The 14,274-nt window shown below is 38.2% G+C and overlaps 1 protein-coding gene across 2 annotated transcripts in view; it reads left to right on the forward strand.

The window, feature by feature from the left end:
* The window catches only part of COPA (COPI coat complex subunit alpha), a 44,086-nt gene that overhangs the window by 2,824 nt on the left and 26,988 nt on the right, over positions 1-14,274 (forward strand). For both annotated transcript variants that reach the window (XM_019988005.2, XM_019988013.2), the window contains exons 2-7: positions 2,504-2,617; positions 2,803-2,876; positions 6,082-6,162; positions 7,636-7,712; positions 8,447-8,556; positions 12,766-12,875. In XM_019988005.2, coding sequence (XP_019843564.2) covers positions 2,504-2,617; positions 2,803-2,876; positions 6,082-6,162; positions 7,636-7,712; positions 8,447-8,556; positions 12,766-12,875 — 566 coding nt within the window. The remainder of the gene's footprint in view (positions 1-2,503; positions 2,618-2,802; positions 2,877-6,081; positions 6,163-7,635; positions 7,713-8,446; positions 8,557-12,765; positions 12,876-14,274) is intronic.

The following is a 14,274-nucleotide window of genomic DNA, read 5'->3' on the forward strand; positions in this document are numbered from 1 at the left end:
TTGGAGAAGGAAATGGCAACCCACTCCAGTGTTCTTGCCTGGAGAATCCCAGGGACGGCGGAGCCTGGTCGGCTGCCGCCTATGGGGTCACACAGAGTCAGACACACCTGAAGTGACTTAGCAGCAGCCGCAGCAGTAATGAACTGCAGGACTTTGGGCAACTTAACATTTCTAAATCTATTTCCTTATCTGTAATACATGAATAATTAACATTCTTTTTTAGAGAGAATTAAAATGAGAAAGTATATAAAAGATGACTGGTGTAGACTCAATAGCTCAAAAACTGGAGGCCATTGTTAATGTGAGAATAAGTTTTGAGAAGTTTCTTTGTCTCTTGGGAATCTTGATCATAAAGAAGAGTGCCCTTAAGAATTCCTGGATGGTTGAAATGTGTCTTTATAATCCTAGAGCTTTCTCTTCTGCTCCTAATTTCCTTATCGGGCATAGGGAAGAAAATTGGCCAGAGAGGGAATATCAAGATATTTGAGAGTTAATATCTATTAATGAATGTTCCTGTATATAATGGGAAGGAGAGTGGGGAATGAGCAACCTAATGGAAAATGGACAGCTTAGAAGAAGAAATAAAAGTTTTAAATAAATAAATGAAAATACTCTTTACCTCACTAGTAATGAAAGAAGTGATGTTAGAGTACTAAAACAAAATAACAAATAACTGATAACATCCCATTCTTAGTACCTTCAGAAACTTGGTCAGACTATATGTTGATACAGTCTTTTTGCAATCAAATAGTATCTACCAAAATGTTAAATGTACATACCCTGTTCCTGAACAAATCTGATTTCTAGTCTTTAGTGTAAATCAGTAATAATACAAACAGACTGGATTATGTGTGGAAACATCTTCATTGGATCATCTTTTCTGGTAGATAAAAGGGGAAAAAACTTAAATGCCCATTAGTAGAATAGTTTAAAAAGTGGTATATTTGTACATTGCAGTCATTAAAAAGAAAGAGGCTAAGTCTAGATGTACTTAAAATGTTATGAGATACATTATATGTAGTTAAGTGAAATCAAGTTTGTAAAACATTAAAATGTTATCTCCAGTTTCATAAAACAATATGTATTGCATTAAAAACCTGAAAGTATACTCTCCGAACTTCTGTGGACTCGCATTTCCAGTCATAATGGAGTAACAGAGACCAGGTTTATCGTCCCACCTTAAATACCTGCACAACTGAACAAAACGTGTGAAACCAAAGTTTTTCAGACATTGGAAAACAGGCGGTGCAGGAGAGTGATTCTTGCTTGTTCAGTCACTCAGTCATGTCCCAACTCTTTTGTGACCCGGATGGACTGTAACTCACCAGACTCCTTTGTCCGTGGAATTTTCCAGGTAAGAATACTGGAATGGGTTGCCATTTCTTACTCCATGGGAATGACTCTTGAGAAAAGGGAAATAAACAAGATGAGTCCGGCTTCCCTCATGGCTCTGTAGTAAAGAATGCCTGCCAATGCAGAAGACACGGGTTCAGTCCCTAGTCTGAGAAGATCCCACATACCACAGAGCAGCTAAGCCCGTGAGGCTTAACAACTGTTGAGCTCGTGCTCTAGGACTTGGGAGCCGCAACTACTGAGCCCATGTGCCTCAGTACTGAAGCTCGTGTGCCCAAGAGCCTGTGCGCCACAACAAGAGAAGTCACTGCAATGAGAAGCCTGCACACTGCAATGAAGAGCAGCCCTTGCCCACCGCAACTCGAGAAGAACCTGCACAGCCCCAAAGACCCAGCACAGCCATAAATAAATAAGTAAAATTACTTAAAAAAAGAATCAAGATGAATCCTATGATTGTGTTAGCTTGTTACCTGGAGAGAGTTTCCAGGCTGAAGTACAGGGAGGAGGAGAAGAGCCCTGTGGTCTCACTGAGAAGACAGAGTTTAGAGTTCGGGGAAGCCAAGATAGCTAGAATTTGCTGGACAAAATACTAGAGAAGGAAGAGGAACTGCACAGAGGAACTTGAAGTTCTGCAGGGGATCCTGTCAGGCCTTTGTCCGAGTACTAATGCATGTGAGGAAATAAACCAAGGCCTGGGAAAGAACCACTGGAGAGGAGAAGGCAGAACTATCCGTGGAGCTCACATAGAGCTGGGAATAATTTGTGTTCCCACTGGCCAGTATAGACCTCCTAATACTATAGGGCATCATATAGAAATCTCAAAAGGGTATTGCTTTAACAGTGATGCCAGATTAGATCTAGGCTAAAGGCTGCTGTGGACCCATCCAAAACTTAAAAAGCATGCCTCAAAAGGATCAACTAATTCCAAGTGACTGCATCCTAAATCAGAGCCCAGCAGTATTTAAGGTAATATAACAAAAAAATCCAACACATGATACCATATAAGTCACAATGTGTGGCATCCAGTGAATGAATATATGAACCCAGTTTTTACCTAGCTGTCCCATTTTCTTATCACAGTTGGCAGGAGGTGATATTGTGGGGCTTTGCTCATTGGATCGTTGTTTTTTTTTTTTTTTTTTTAATCCAGGACTCAGCTTTCACCCCAAAAGACCCTGGATCCTGACCAGTTTACACAATGGAGTCATCCAGTTATGGGACTATCGGATGTGTACCCTCATTGACAAGTTTGATGAGCATGATGGTAAGATAACAGTTTCTAGGAAGAAGCTAAAAGAAATATAAGTATTGTCTTCTGGAGTAGTTTAAGCTTTCTTTAGGATTAAAGAACATGGGAGGGATAGAACTGGAAAATTCTGAATAAGAATCACCTTAGAGACTCGAAGCATAACTGTCTTTTTAACATGTATTGCCTGCTTTCTTCCCTAGGTCCAGTACGAGGCATTGACTTCCATAAGCAGCAGCCACTGTTTGTCTCTGGAGGAGATGACTATAAGATTAAGGTATAGCGGGCTTGTCATGACTGGGAGTAAAGGACAGGCAATGTGAAGTTTGGGAATCACAGAAGGGACTGAAAAACCAGATGTCTCATTTGTATAGAGCTCAGGCTTTTGACGTTATCCAGAGCATCCAGTGAACATTTATTGAATGCTTACTATGTTGCAGATGCTGTTTTTTATTTTTAGAATTCAAAAGTAAATAAGAAATGGCCTCTGTTCTCAAGGAGCTTTTATTCTAGTGGAGGAGTTAAATATACACCCTAATAATGACATGTACAGATTAGTGAATATACCATAGATAAACAAAGTGAAATGGGTAAGGACAATCTAAGTACAAGAACAAAAAGCATGACATAGCTGGATACATTTGAGAAACTATAATTAGTTTTGGATAAAATCTGGAAGAAGTGAGAGGAGCAGAAGATGAGAAGGGCCGGATTATGGAGGACCTCTCTGTAGTACTCAGAAGTTTGGATGTTATCATACAAATAACAAGGAACCATTAAAGGAGTTTAAATAGAGGGGTGATACTAGATTCACGTTTACGTACTTATTTATTTGGCGGGACTGGGTCTTTGTTGCTGTGCAAGCTTTTCTCTGGTTGCTTGAGTGGGGGCTACTCTAATTGCTATGTGCAGGCTTCTCATTGTGGTTTCTTCTCTTGCTCTGGGGCACAGGCTCTATAGTGCACGGGCTCAGGAGTTGAGTGTGTGCACAGGCGTAGTTCTTCCGTGGCATGTGGGATCTTCCCGGACCAGGAATCGGACCTGTGTCTCCTGTATTGGCAGGCCGTTTCTCACCACTGAGTCACCAGGGAAGCCCCCAGGTTCACACTTCTTTTAAAATAAAAAAGGTTACTTAAATGGCAATATAGAGAGAAGATTGGATGACTCAGGCAAGACTGGAGGCAGATACTAGTTAGGAGACCATTACAAAAGTCTGTGTGCGAAAGGGACAGTGTGAGCTTCGGCCGTGACATTAAAAATGCAGAGGAGATGACGTATCCAACCACACCAGAGAAATTTACTTCATGGAAAAAAATAATCTTTTTCAGAAGCTACCTTAGGAGGCTATAAATTATACAGTAGGACTTATGTAACAGGCGTGAGGAGTGACAGCTATCTGTAGAGAAAATGTGCATTAGAATGACAGGGAGCACAGCTCCTTCCTAGATTTTAGGCACTGATCCTGGAGGCAGGCAGTGGAAGCTTGGACCACCTGATGGACCTCAGGAGCTCTTCAGGCTGTCTCTCCTTGGTCTTATTTCTAGAAAAGTGATGACCACTGAGTATTACGCATGGTTAACTTGGGTTCTTCATGATCTGTTTAAGACAAACACTGAGTGACATTTAAGAAAACAATTTTTTCCCAAAGTCATTAGTACTTTTGAAAATGAATTATCTTTCATTTACTTGCAGTGTTCAGATCAGTAGAGCAAATCAGTAGAGACAGTTGATTAATGGTTGTCTGGAGGTTGAGGGGATTGGGAGAAAATGAGGAATGACTCCTAATGGGTATAGTTTTCATTTGGTGGTAATGAAATGTTCTAAAATTGATTGTGCTAATGGTTAAATAACTATGTATTAAGAACTACTGTATTCTAGAATGGGTGAATTATATGGGATTTGAATTATATCTGAAAGATGTTATTAAATAAAGAAATTAGCTAATTGATGGGTATGTAGTGCTGTCATGCTGGGATTTATATTTCTCTGATGAAAGTAGGAGCATCTTGAAAAGTCATATTTGTGGACCATCATATTTTTTGCTACACCCAGATAAACGTAGCATTAGTATAATCCTGATTTACACAGAGTAAGATAGGAATCACAAATGGCTCGGGTCTAAAAACCCTATAGGTCTTTCAGAATTCATAGTTCTGGAACTTGATAGAGGCCTATAAAGGAATCAAGATGATCTGAAGCAAGAAATAATGAAAGTTTAAAAAACTGAACTCTATAAGGGGGAAAAAGCTAGTTAACACAATAGTATTTATGGTATAGTCTTAATTTTTGTGTGAAAGTCAAACTCCACTGTATACATGTGTATTTATTTATAGATGACTCAACAGATGAAGGTGAGGATATTCTAATATTTTCACTTTTTGTGTTATTTATCTTTTCTCATTTCTGCTGTACATCCCTTTTGTGCACCTACTAAGTGTTAACTGCTACATTAGATGCTGGGGGTGTAGTTTTGAGCATGATGGACAAGGACCCTGCCTTTAGGGAGCTTACATTCTTGTTTGGAAATGCTGGATTTGGGGTTATTCAAATTTGTTACAGGAAATGGATCACTTGTGATTTATGAAAGAAAACAATTTTTAAGTGAAAATAGGAAAAAATAGTAATAGGCTGGCCTGGATAGATTATGCTGCTGCTGCTGCTAAGTCACTTCAGTCGTGTCCGACTCTGTGCGACCCCATAGACGGAAGAAGCATTAAATTTTATAGAAGGAAAAAAGGCATCTGTTTTCTTTTTATACTTTTGGGAGTTTTTCTGGATGGGAAGTGTGAGCTGTCTTACATTTATGGTCTTGGTTTCAGCGTCTTTCTCAATTGTGTCCATCGATGCCTGATACTTGGATAGCTGTCTTAACTTCTTATCTAAATATGATATTTTTCTGCTTAGCTCAGTCTATCTGAGCAATGTTGTATTTTCCATAGTGTTGAGTTAAAGTATATTTGCATGATAGGTGAGTACAGACCATGAATGTATGGGCATCATTTGCCATCAAGCCTAACAAAAGATGATGCTATATGTTATATTATTGTTTCCTTTGAAGTCATATCCATCCTACTTTTTTTTACCCACAATTAAGGTGATAGGTAAGCACCAAGTAAGGGGTCTGTATTCAAGCTAAGAACACAATTATTCAGTAGAAGAGTTTCAAGCTGAGCCTTAGATAAACATTTTGTCTTATTAAATAGACATGATTTCTTCCCAGAAAAAAAGAAAAACCTTTCCATCATTTTATCTTTTAGGTTTCCTTAGCCTTGCTTTTTCCTCTCCCCACACATGTGTAGCTGACTTACATTTTCATTCATAGTCTTTTCCCCTCCAACCTTAAACAAGATTCCCTGTCAAGATTTCTACCTATTTAAAGATGCCAAAAGATAAATCCCACCTTGTTTATTGAGAAACCTGGGCCTTACGGAGGCTCACAACTTTATGTCCTTATTCCTTTAGTTGAATTATTGTCTTTGCAGGTGTGGAATTACAAGCTTCGGCGCTGTCTCTTCACATTGCTTGGGCACTTAGACTACATCCGCACTACATTTTTTCATCATGTAAGTAACTGTTGTAGCTCTAGCTTTGGAGCATTCTTCAGTTTCCCTGTAGGAATCTTCTCCATGCTCCTGAAGATTGCTTTTGATGACAGAATCACATTATTGATTCTTCTAGGATCTGTGGAGTGTCGGCCTCTCTGCTTTGTTTGCTTCTGTAAGAGGAAGCACTCGGGGTTATATTTGAATTTAATTGGATTCAGTGGCCTTTATGAGGAAGGCATTGATTCTCTGTAAGGAAAAGTAGAGATTTGATTTTAAATTTGCTGAACTGGCAAACAGAAGTTTGCAGGCTAATCACATGTGGGGTGTTACTAAGTAGGTGTTTCTTGGAGGAATGTCAAGATAAGATGTCATTTTGATGCTAACCAATGTTTTGAAGCATTGACAATCATGTGCTTTTTATCCTAGGACTTTAGGGTCTGGTAGAGGCTGTTCCCTGAGCCAAGTTTACTACCTTTTTTGATTTTTAGGTTTCATAGCAGACAGATACTGAGTTAAAGATTAAGACTCCCAGCCTCTTAATCTCATCCCATCCTGACTGGATTTCTCTATAATTATTAATATATGCTATTAGAATTAACTTGTACTATTTTAGTAAACTTAAGTCTCTTGAATTAAGTAAGAAAAAGTATAACAAAATAAACAATAAATTCTGGGCTAATTACACTCTATTTCCTTTTTTAAAATTAAAAAGAATTAGGGTAGAATAGGAGAAGATGAATGTGAAAATTATAGCTGAAATAGTTGAGAATGACAACCATTCAATAGGTAACTTATTCAGAAGGAACTGTTTGTCATTGCCACGAAGGGCTCACTGAAGACTCTTGCCCAGAACAAGTTACCATTCAGCTGTGAACTTACGAAAAACTTACTTCCTTTTATTTTTTTCAGTTTAGTAAGTGTGTGCTTACTTGTGCTCGTTAAGTTCTCTGCTAAACACCGGAGAGACAACTGTGACTAAGAAATACTTCCTTCTCTTAAAAAGTTTAAAGACTGTAGAAGGGATGAATTGTTTTTACATGTTACTTTCTGCTTTCTTCTCTGAGACTCTGGAATTTTTTGAGACTGGATGGTCTGGCAGGGACAAGTCAGACTTTAAAACAATATTCCAATCTTAGAGTTAAGTAGAGATCCTTTCACAGGATCTTGATTTACAAGATTAACTGTTTATAAATATAAATCACATATACATAAGCACATATGTAAAAGTAATTGTAAATATATATTATACTATTTGTCTCTGAGAATCTATCATGGTCTTGCTTCCACTCTTAAACCTTATAGTTGAAAGTACCAACGTTGGGAAGAGCTGGTAGCATGGTAAGGAGGAATAGACCACTAGCCTGGTAACTCAGAATCAGTTAGAGACTAGCTGAGATGTCAGACAATGAAATATTTCCTCCAAAGAGAGAAATGGAACCTGGAAGAACACGTCTGTTAATGTTCAAACCCTTTGTCTGGAATATTTTTCAGGAATACCCTTGGATTCTGAGTGCCTCAGATGATCAGACCATCCGAGTGTGGAATTGGCAGTCCAGAACCTGTGTCTGGTAAAGCAGGAGACAGAGAGCTCAAAAAAATCTTCGTTTCTAGTTTTCTTATAATCAGCTTCTCTTTAGAACAATCATCTCCTGTCCCTAATGGGCTATGTCTGCTGATTAATTACTGATTGTAAGACACTCTTGTATATAAAAAGATAAATACAGAAGCAGTGTCATTAGTAATATGTGAACCTGGATTTTCTGATCATTTCTTTCCAGGGGAAAGAAGTCATATAGCTAGGCTTTTGGGACAAAATTTTTAGCTGGTTTTCAGTTCTGTTTCCGAGAAACCTGAGTCAGGGTCTAGACCTCTGTCCTGCCTAGTGTTTGGTTATAGAGCTTTTTATAAGTATGTACTGATCTGATAAGTATGTAAGGACCATTTAAAGTGACGTCCTTTAAAAGGGATACCCCCTTAAAAGCTAACAGATAGTTTTAGTATGAATAAGATTTCATTTATTTTGATAGTTTAATGCATCTTTAATGAGAGGAATGCTGTGCAGTCTCAGTTCTTTTGAAACTAGTAATAAACACTGAAACATTACAAGCGAGAAGAGAGCCAAGCTTGAAACAGCCGACTCTGCTTATTATTGTTAATTCAGAATTGTTAGGATGACTTGCCTTGGCCTCCAAAAGAGTGTATTTGGACGTGCACCTGTTCGGTGTGGAATATGGCGTTTGACATGTGGGAGCCTGTTGGTTCCGGCCTCTGATTTGGTGTTGTCTTTCTTTCCCTCTTGCAGTGTGTTAACAGGGCACAATCATTACGTCATGTGCGCTCAGTTCCACCCTTCAGAAGACCTGGTCGTGTCAGCCAGCCTGGACCAGACTGTGCGCGTTTGGGATATTTCTGGTGAGCTGCCCAAGTTCAGGGGACAGCCTGGTTGTGTCTGGCGCAAAACTGCAATTGCTTAAAATAGTGAGGGTAGTTGAGTTGGAACAGAAAAATTTAGAGTATTCTGTTTTCATTTAATAGTGTCTTTGTTTCTGAAGATATTAAATGTGCTTTGATGGTTCACGTTAGAAGTATTCTCAGGAAAGTGGTTGCTCTAGAAAATTTAATTTTAAGAAAATTCCACTTCTTAGTTAAATCAGTCTTTGTACTGTTGGGAGTATTTAAGAATCAAGCTTTCCACTAAAATAAGAAAAATCTTTGACAGAAATGAAGTTGGGGAATAGATTAGTACAGGGAAACAGGGCTTTTAGATCCTGTGGCTTCATTTAGAAATAGGAAAATCCTTCTATTATATACCGTCTACTGTAAAGAGAATGAGGGTTGGAGGAAGGATTTTCATGTCCAGAAAACCTTTTAACAGGCAGACTTCCAGGATGAAAAATTAAATAACTTGTAGATTTTGAGTAGTTGGGATAATTCCTCCTTTCATAGTTTATATACAGTATCTTAATTTGGGGATAAGAATTTAAATTTTTAGGACTGTATAGAGGAGAATTGAGAATTTAAATGCAGAGAAAGGGTTGTACCTATGAGATTGACATACTAGAAAAATGGAAGTGCTTTGTTGAGAAATTCAGTAGGGAAATGAAACTAAATGCTATAGTTCTCTGCCCAGTTAGATTTATTTAGCAGTTGCTAAATTGTTTCTACTTGTTTGTTGCCTTAAAAACTCTTAGAGATTGGACTCTGAAAAGTCCATGGCTAGTCCACAGAGCACTGTTTCCATTTTGTGAAAAGGACTCCTTGTAGGTCTTTACCTGGTTCTTTGTGGTAACAAAGAAAGTTGATAACTTTTCCCAACTCCTTGTGTTGTGGTGGGCTGGAGCAGTATGATATTAATACTTGCTGTTCTAACCATTAATAAACAGCAAGTTGAAAATTTGGATTCCTGGGAGCAACATTTGGAATGTTGTAATAGCAGTTATTTAAGATTCATGTAGTATGGAAACAAGCCAAGGGGAAGATGAGGACAGTTGGAAAGTAAAAGCTCTGCATCATGCTCTGCAGTTTTCAAAGGTTCAGAATCAAGAAAGAAGTGGTAGAAACAAGATTGTATTGGAGATAGGGCAGTCCTACTCTGTTCTCCTAAGGGCTTCTGCCATTGCAGTTTTTCGTCAGACTAGCTAGGTTTTTTGAAGTACACCCAGATGTGACCAGCCATGCCAGCAGGAAGAGGTAGGCACAGGCACTGTGGATCCTGTGCCCTCTCCTCACTGCTAGTACCAGGGAGCTTATTATTCACTCCTCCAGTAACCAAGCTTTGACTTTTAATAGTTTTTAACTGTGCACACTTTCAAAGCCCTCTCTGTCTCAGCATTTAGGAGCCAAATGGGGCTGGATCCCAGTTTATGCTGTTTCAGCTGACCAGGGGCAGTTACTTAGAATAGCCTTTCTCAACTGGGGATCTGTGAGAGAGTTACCTGCTACTAAGACAGTTTTTAGTGACTGTTTTCTCAGTTCTAAGAATGGTGTACAAGTACTTCCATTCTAGATCACAGAGAAGTGAATTTGTTATATGCATAAACCAATCCTTAGACCACTGGGGCTTAAATCTTCCCTAGAGCATGGGGATGAGAAGGGCCTTATACTGCTCCACTCTTTAAGAGTAGTGTTTATGCCACCTGAAGCTGGCAGAGCAGTTTCCTTGTAACCTAGCTAAAGCAATTTGGGGTCCTTAGGTAAATGGATTCTCTTTGGTCTTCATGAAATGCCCAGGGTAAGAAATTATTTTCTTCACTTTCGTAGGAAAACATTTGCATCAGAATCAAAGGCCCTAAATCAGAGAAGAGAGGGAGAAAGTTTGACCCCAGTTGGGGTTTATGCTTGCTCTTGAATGTGTAAAGTGCATGGATTACTATATAATACCATTATAATTGCTATACTTAGTATATGTGGTACTGAAAATTTTGTACTAATGTTACTAATGTTAATGCTCTCTTTACCATTTCTAAGTGTTTTTCTGTACTCACAACTCTCTTGATTTCCAGTAACCCCTTAACCAGAGTGGAAGGAGATGCTTTGGTATTTAACCAAGTGGAAGGAGCCTTTGGGATAGACTTACACATTCTTTCTCCTCTAGAAGTCAGCATACTCTTTTTAGCAGGGTTCTTTTGCCTTGGTTCAAATAAATCTGAACACAGGAAGAGAAATTAGCAGTCAGCTTTGTTAGGAACTAGAGCTAATATTGACAGTATTTCCAAGAGGAAAAAATTAGTTCTGAGTCAGAAGACAAAAACCCTCAAATCTAGAGGACTGGTTAAAATTCTAATCTTTCTGAGTACCTCTCTTTGAAGAGGGACACTCTCTGCACTAAGTAAATAATAAGAAAACAGAGATCTTTAAGGAAAACCTGTGTTCTAGATACCTCTCCCATGAGGATTAAGCCAGGGGGCTTAGTGTAACCTGATCTTTTGTATTAGCCTGGCAAAAGATATTTGTTTTAAAGGGAATATATTTACAACCTAGATTTTAAAAATAAGTTATTTTTTTTAGCTTGAGCTTCCAAGTAAACTGACAGTGAAATTATTTTAATGTGCTTATACTTTTGCATGTCAAGCCAGGCTTAATCTTTGAAATGACTACTAAAAAAGTATTAATTTGCTGCCAAATCCTGTGCTCATGCCTCTCTTTTTTACTACTTCCCCTGGTTCCCATTGGGAAGTGTGCATCAAACTGGTCCATTCTGAGAGTGTCCTCCCCTCCCTCTGGATTTGAGTAGCTGCTGTAGAAATTTTCCATCTGTCGTTCAGTCCTAGTGAGTAGCTTGTTGAAGGCTCAAATATTTCTTCTCAAAGTATCTTTTCACTGCCTGTCACTATTCATCTGTCTGTTTTTGCTCTTCCCCTTTTCCTGGATCGTTACAAGCAATCACAACAAAGGCTTCCATTCTGTCATACAGCTTTCCTTTTAATGTGTTTGTTGAAGCTTATTGGAGGTGAAGTTCCTCACAGCTGTCTGTCTTTGTATCTTCCTTTGAATCTGTTTCATGCATCAGACTCATTAGAAAAAGTTGACAGATCCCATTAAATGGATAAAGTGAAATAAGTGAAAGGAGGCATCCCTGTAATAATGTATTTATGAAGCCTTGGAAGAATGCTTCTTTTATTTTTTTAAGCATTGGCCTTATTTCTATCAGTTGGCTAAATACTTACCATGGACAGGGTGCAAGATAAGTAAAACTGTTGTGCCCTTTTAAGCACTTGCTTCTCTAATGCTGATGTTTATATGCCATTATAATAGAAAAGTTATTTTGTAACTTTAAAACAGTAAAGATAAATACAGTCATTGAACTTAAATTTTTTGTACTTTCTTACAGGTGCCAACATTTAGACTTAAAACTACTTTAGGTTTTGTTTCCAATGATAGCTTTTCCCCCTTCTATTACAGATATTTGGCTTTTTAATTTTGTAAATGCCAAGTAGTTTCATTTTCTTCTCCCCACCTTCCAAATACTCCAGAAGATAGGATTTTAGTCCCAATTGCATTTTCTCATCTATAAACTGGTATTATTATATCTGCTTGCCTACCTCAGAGGGTTAATCAGATCAACTTTGAAAACTGCAAGATGCTTTTCACCTGTAAGGTAGTCGTGTTATCGTAATTTGGGTTCTGACTATAGCACAGATAATTCAGATTTTAAAGACAGATTGTTGTTGAGCCATAGGTGTTGGTCCTATACACATAAGACTGACCTTATCCTGGTGTCTTTTTTCTGTTGTTTTCAAATTACAGGCTGGTTTCTCCCTGTAGCCTCTGAAAATTTTAATGACAAAATACATATATTCAGATCTATAACCAGTCTCTTGAGCAAGTGTTTAAAGGAATAATGAGAGTTTTAATCATTTTGTCCACTGCCCAAGAGTCAAGAAGGAAATAAGAGTACACTTTTTGCAGTTTATAGTTTTACAATATCATCCACCAAATAAACTGTTTTATATTTGAGATACATAAGAGCTCTTGCGTCTTTCTTCAGTCTCCTTAAATTTCTTTTTCCCTTCTTTTTCCTTAATTTTGGTGTATCACTGTACCTTTGGGTGCTTCAATTACTGTGCTCTTTTTGGTAACATTATGTTTACATCTTTCATCCCACTCCTCACCCCTTCAAAGGTCTAAGGAAAAAAAACCTGTCCCCTGGTGCAGTGGAGTCGGATGTGAGAGGAATTACGGGGGTTGATCTGTTTGGAACTACGGATGCAGTGGTGAAGCATGTACTAGAGGTACTTATCTCTCTAGCCAGTGGCTGGATGTGGGCTCTTCTCCAGGGAAGCAGTGACAGTGTTCTGTTCATGCGTTCATTCCTTCACCAAAGCTTATGCAGGGCTTATTGAGTGCCAGGTGCCATTTGAGGCACTGAAAATAGAATGGTAGGTGAGCCAGTAGGCAATTGAAGTTTAAGTGCTACCTGAGCGAGAATCATGTTACCTTTTAAACCCACTGGGGAGAGAGGGAGAAAGCTGGCATAGGCTCCATCACCATCCCAAAGCAGAGTCCATTGTGAAGCCTCTGGGGAAAGGGGAGGATAGTTAATCAAAGTTATTGAGAACCAGCCATGTGTAAGTAACTTGTTTGCATGGTGGGAAAATAGAAAGGCATAAGGGAAAGAAACTAGATTTTTTAAAGTATCTAATCTTTACAGCTGTCTGCAGGTAGAGATACTATTAACTGCCTTTTGCAGATGAAAAATTTGAGGTTTAGAGAAAGTAAGTTATTTACCAAAATCTACTTGTGTCTTGAAGAAGGAAATGGCAACCCATTCAAGTATTCTTGCCTGGAGAATTTCATGGACAGAGGAACCTGGCAGGCTACAGTCCATGGGGTTGCAAAGAGTCGGACACAGCTGAGTGACTCACACACACACACACACACACACACGTGTCTAGTAAATTGAAGAACTGAATTTTGAATTTTTGAATTTTGAATTTGTGTCTGTCTGACTCCAGAACCCAGGTGTTTTTCACCACAGTATGGTACCTCAAAAATACTGCTAATTTGACACTACTTTATCTGTGATTCAGATACAGAGTATAAACTTATAAATAGGTTTATAAGGTATCTTATAAAAGATATCTTAAAATCAGCAGTTCTTAAACTTTTTGGTCTGAGAACCTTTTTATACTCTTAAAACTTATTGAGGACCCCAGAGAGTTTTTATGTGCATTATATCTGTCAGTTTTTACCATATTTGAAATTGAAACCAAGAACTTTTAAAAATATGAGATATATAAGGATATAGTCTATTAGCCATCAAAGCAATGACATCATCACATGTCATGTAACCTCTGTAAAACTCTATACTCATGGGAGAATAAGAGTGAAAAGGGTATATAGCATTTTAGTAGTATTATGAAAGTAATTTTTAACATTGCTGGGGTTTCCTAAAAAGTTCTTGGGGATAGAGTTTCTTGACCACACTTTGAGAATTTCTTCATTAAGTTATTAAATTGGTCTTTATTTTTGAGATGCTAATAGCTGGTTGGAGAAATACAATATAATTGGCCAGAAACAAAGCAAGACAGTATATCCCAAATGCAAATGAAGCTGAATTTAGAGGAGAAGGGATTTGGGAATTCCCATGAGAGTTTGGGAATACTATTGGATAGACTGATGTAGTTAGTG

The sequence above is a fragment of the Bos indicus genome, chromosome 3 (assembly GCF_029378745.1).
Source record: "Bos indicus isolate NIAB-ARS_2022 breed Sahiwal x Tharparkar chromosome 3, NIAB-ARS_B.indTharparkar_mat_pri_1.0, whole genome shotgun sequence".
NCBI lineage: Eukaryota > Metazoa > Chordata > Mammalia > Artiodactyla > Bovidae > Bos > Bos indicus.